At 40.4% G+C, this 5,236-nt stretch overlaps 1 protein-coding gene across 1 annotated transcript; it reads left to right on the top strand.

Annotated features, from left to right (window-relative positions):
• Positions 1–1,419: 1,419 nt before the first annotated feature.
• LOC140330444 (E3 ubiquitin/ISG15 ligase TRIM25-like) lies at positions 1,420–4,825 on the top strand. The gene has a single exon (XM_072410575.1). The coding sequence runs from the start codon at positions 2,714–2,716 to the stop codon at positions 4,337–4,339; it is 1,626 nt and encodes a 541-aa protein (XP_072266676.1). The 5' UTR covers positions 1,420–2,713; the 3' UTR covers positions 4,340–4,825.
• The last annotated feature ends 411 nt before the right edge of the window (positions 4,826–5,236 follow it).

Genomic DNA, 5,236 nt, shown 5'->3' with positions numbered 1-5,236 from the left:
GAGATGTTCTACACTGTTTATTGCAATGTGGTGGGCTACATATCCTTTGTTGTTTCCAAGTTCACAATTCTATAGATTTTTTTTCTGAATTAACTAAAAGACTTGCTTGTGAGCTGCTGGGCTTTTCTTGTTCCTTTTTTGATATATTTGGGTCTTTTCTTTGTTTTTTATTTTATTTACTGGGGGTTCAAGTTTTTTTTGGTGGGTGTTATATTTTATTTTGTATTTAAAGGGCTTTTCGTTTCTAAGTTTGGAGTGTGACGCATATGCTTGTTGTAGAACAGTTGCCTTTTGTATTCAGCACGCTGCAGAGGGTGTGGTAGTCAGCTGTTCTCATACTTTTCACATACAGAAGGTGTGATTGTCAGGTGTGTTCTTATTTTGTGCCCTATGGAAAGTGTGATGGTCAGGTGTTCTCATACTTTTCCTATGTAGAAGGTGTGATGGTCAGGTGTCCTCATACTTTTCCTATATAACAGGTTTTATGGTTGGATGTCCTCATACTTTTTCCATATAGAAGATGGTCAGGTGTGGTCGGATGTCCTCATACTTTTTCCATATAGAAGGGAATAGAGCCACCAAATAGAGTGCAGGGTTAATAATACATTTTTAATACATTGGGAACCATATGAGTACAATATACAAAGTGGCAAACAGTCCTATAATGTGGGTTGTAGTGAGGCTTCTAGGCTTGTTGAGTTCCAGGAGTGGGATATGATAATGCACTCACAGAGATGGCTTGGTGAATGGCAGCAGTAGAGGTTTATTAGAGTCCAGGTCAATGAATGAGTCCACAGGCAAGAGAAGGGAGTTTCAGATTATAATTTTGTGTCCAGTGTTGTTCCAATTCCTGTGTCAATTCCCTGGATTATTTCCATTGCACTTATAACACATATACAATCAGGTGAAGATTGCATGAGAAAACATCTGGATACTTGGATGAAATTTGGCAGGCAGAATAGGAGACGTACCACACACAATCGATAATGCTAACCTAATCAGCCACGCATATATTGTTTATTATTTCATCTTAGTACAATGTATAGAGTGATAAGACAAAGATAAGTAATATTATCAACTGCAACAGACGCATGTAAATCCATAGTGGGTATTAGACTTGCTCAGACTGAAAATAAATTAGAGCTAGTGAGCATGAAGGAAATATGTAATTCAATGTAACTTGTTAAATTTGTAAAATTGTTAAAATTGTAAATTTTGGTAATGAATATGTTAAAATGATATAGTTAGTGTATTATCATTGGGAAATTCTTCTAAGTGGTATTGATGAATTGCCAATTCCCAGTATCCTTGTGGAGTAATGTTGGATGAATGGGTTCCTGACTTAGGGTTCTCTTCCTTACACTACCTTATGCTTGTGAAGAAGTCATCTCCAGAGGAATGTGATAAACTTCACCAATGATAGATCCACAATGTGCTTTGCTTTGGGATTAATCACATTTACTGCTCGTTGACCTGAAAAGGGGGTCTAAGGCTTTTGGCACTGCAATCAATACCATGGCCTTCCATTATGGCGTTCCTAAGATCAGTTACCACCTGGACCTTATATTTCACCTATAGCACCTGTCATGACACCTGTAAAGGCATCTTCCCCCTGTACTTGGGTGATTTTCCTTCTACAATCCTAAGCATGCCACAATGTCATAACCACTAAAAAGCTATACTGGACAAGTAAGATAACAGCTATGTCTTCTGGTGACACATTTCTTAGTCTGACCAAAACATGGCAGGACATAGCTGTCATGTTCCTTGTCCAATCTAGCTTTCCAGTGATTTTGATATAAGTACTACTTTTTCAGATTCCAGTATTGCAGGCAGCGTTGAAGGAACGCACCTCCAAAATTCCTGACAAGGGCTTGCCTGAAACATTGTTAAAGATAAACTTTCATTAAAATAAAAAAAAAATTTTACAGTCTTTCAGAGACTCGATCCTTCCATACCTGGTTTTGATCTGGTCCTGGAGTCTTCCTATGACCCGGCACAGAGGAAGCACCGGGACCCGCCATCCTCTTCCATCTTCTTCCTTCTTGTCAATTGATCTCACGCTGCACAGGTTGTTGCACACTGCCAATTGTGCTGCTCATGCGTGAGAAGACATGGGATCAAGCATGCATAGCATAAGGAGGCACCCGAAGCCTTCTGTATAGGTGACATAGGTATCCCAGGAGTCTCTGCTCTCCCATTCAGTCATTATCAAGCCAATGTTAAGTCACTGTTTTTATTTTATTTTTTAACATTATGGGTATGAAGGCAAAATAAAATAAATGTGTTTATTTTTAAAGGTGTGTACGATATGAATCTGTCGGTCCAAGGCTACGTACATCGTCTGATTCTTGCCTTAGGGCTGGTATAGGATGAAAATCTGAGGTATGTACAGCGGCTATCTGAAAGACAAGTGAAGGGGAAAGAGCACAGCGGGGTGACGTTCTCTCATTCTCCCTCCCCTCCCCAAAGAGCAGATCAGTGCTGTATGTACAGTTTCGTTCATGCGTCTTTCAGTCTTTTTTCGATGGAAAGTATAGTGAAAGTTCCTTTCCAATGACAAATCTCAAACGTGTATACTTAGCCTAAATCTCCTTGTAGAGAAAAGGAGAGGCAATGTTAGCCACGCCTTGAGCTAAGCACGTAGAAGTAATCCTACAAGTTTCAATGAGTCTGAAACTTTCACTTTCATTTCTCTCTTTTTTTGTTATCGATGGCTGCGACTGGCGTGAGAGCTGAGCTGGAATGTCCCATCTGTGGGAGTATTTTTACCGATCCCGTAAACCTGACATGTGGACACAACTTCTGCAATGTTTGTATAGACTGTGTGTTGGATACACAGGAGGGGTCTGGAGGTTATTCCTGTCCTGAATGCAGAGCAGAGTTTCAGGATCGGCCTGCACTGCAGAGGAACATAACACTGCGTAATATAGTGGATGCTTTAAAGTCTTCTCAGCCAGATCAGAGCGTGAGTGTGAACTTCTGTACTTATTGCATCGACTTTCCAGTTTCTGCAGTTAAGTCATGTCTGATGTGTGAATCTCACATGTGTGATGATCACCTGAAAGTCCACAGCAGGTCACCAGAACATGTCCTCACTGAACCCACCACTTCCATGGAGAAGAGGAAATGCTCCATCCATAAGAAGATTCTGGAATATTATTGCCCTGCCGATGCCGCCTGTATCTGTGTGTCCTGCAGCTTGGCCGGAGATCACCAGGGACACAAGGTGGAGATGCTGGATGAGGCCTCCGAGAAGAAGAAGCAGAGACTAAGTAAACTTTTACCGTCATTAATCACAAAGAGAGAAGAGACTGAGAAAAAAGTCCAGAATCTGGAGAAACAGTGGAAGATAGTACAAGAAAAAGCAGTTGATACAACTGGGACAGTCATTACCTTGTTCAGAGACCTCAGGAGACAGCTGGAAGACCTGGAGAAGAGAGTCCTGAGTGAGATCTCCAGACAGGAAGAGCAGCTTTCACTATCATTGTCTGATATGATCCAACAGCTGGAAATAAAGAAGGACGAGCTGTCCAGGAAGATGGGTCACATTGAGGAGCTGTGTAACATGACTGACCCACTGACTGTCCTACAGGAATCACACACATGGGACTTGTGTGATACTGAGGATGGAGATGATGAGGACAGAGAGAGACTTGAGGAGCTCCTTCATGATGGAAGATATCTGAACATGGCTTCGATCTCACACACGTTATACACAGAGTTATCCAATATAATATCCACAGAATACATATGTTTTAATATACAGGAAGCTGCAGACATTGTACTGGATAGGGACACAGCTCATAGCAATCTGTTGTTATCAAAGGATATGAAAATTGTCTTGTGGTCGGACATAAAGCAGAATGTTCCGGAAAAGCCGAAGAGATTTCAGAATCGTGCTCAGGTGTTAAGCAGTCAGAGGTTTTCCTCGGGGCGACATTATTGGGATGTGATTGTTAGTAAATCAGACCACTGGATAGTTGGAATGTGTTATCCCAGTATGGTGAGGGCCGGATGGGATCAATCACGGATTGGAAAGAACAGCAAGTCCTGGGGTTTGCTAAGACATGAAACCCAACATGTAATGGTACATAACAATAAAGAGATTCAGTTACCTAGTAATATAACCATAAATACACTCAGGGTTTATCTGGATTATGAGGCCGGGCAGTTGTCTTTTTATAATCTGTGTAAACCCATCCAACACTTACACACCTTCACCATCTCCTTCACTGAGCCCCTCCATGCTGTAATATGGTTATTAGATGGTGGTCTAAAGATATCCGGGGGTAGGAAGTCAATAGGCGAAATTGTCCCACCAAAGGAAATACCCTAGAGTCTCCTCGCATTAAAGGACGTGAAAGTGATTGGCTTAGTAAGGTGGGACACCATTTTTTCTGTTTAGTCTAGGGTTGTTTTAGCATTATACATGTAATTTTGATATCACTATATCAACTGTGAGTGGTGATGGCGTAAGCACCTCACTGCTTGCTCTTTAAACTTGCGGTTAATTTCTCTTGGGTGTTGTTATACTGTGATTATTTCTATTATTTGTTGTTCCTGCTAGTATCAGGTAGTATTTTAAGCACAGATAATGTAAGAGATTTTAGTTACAAGTCTTGATAAAGTGACAGCAGGCACCAAATGTATGTTGACTGTCTTTATCTTCCCTAGTCTCACCTCTATCCTTCATCTGACTTTTGGAATTGTGTGTAATGGTATGATTATTAAAGTCGTTGGGGTGACATAAAGTAATAAATAAAATTGATTCGATAAATAATTTATCAATAAATTATATTGTGAAAATTTTAAAGCCTTGAAATCCGTTTGGGGTTATTAATTGGAATGAATGGATTCTCCTAAGCCTAAATTTGGGATGGATTACTAGAATTCATGTCCAGGCTAAATTATTGGATAAAAATGTATTGTGCAGAACCCTCAGTCAGCTGACTCACAAGAGCCAATAATATGAAGCAACAGATAATCCAGCCCCTTCTCAATGAATGGGTGGGCTCCTGACAATCAATGTGTGGTTCTTTTGGGAAAAGTGTGTTCATATTTTGTCTCATGGAAAGTGTGATGGTCAGGTCTTCTCATACTTTTCCTATGTAGAAGGTGTGATGGTTAGGTGTTCTCATACTTTTCCTATGTAGAAGGTGTGATGCTCAGGTGTCCTCATACTTTTCCTATATAAAAGGTTTTATGGTCAGATGTCCTCATACTTTTTCTATAT

This window comes from Pyxicephalus adspersus, chromosome 5, assembly GCF_032062135.1.
Source record: "Pyxicephalus adspersus chromosome 5, UCB_Pads_2.0, whole genome shotgun sequence".
Taxonomy (NCBI): Eukaryota; Metazoa; Chordata; class Amphibia; order Anura; family Pyxicephalidae; genus Pyxicephalus; species Pyxicephalus adspersus.
The sequence above is the reverse complement of the archived record's forward strand: the minus strand, read 5'-3'. Positions and strand labels throughout refer to the sequence as shown.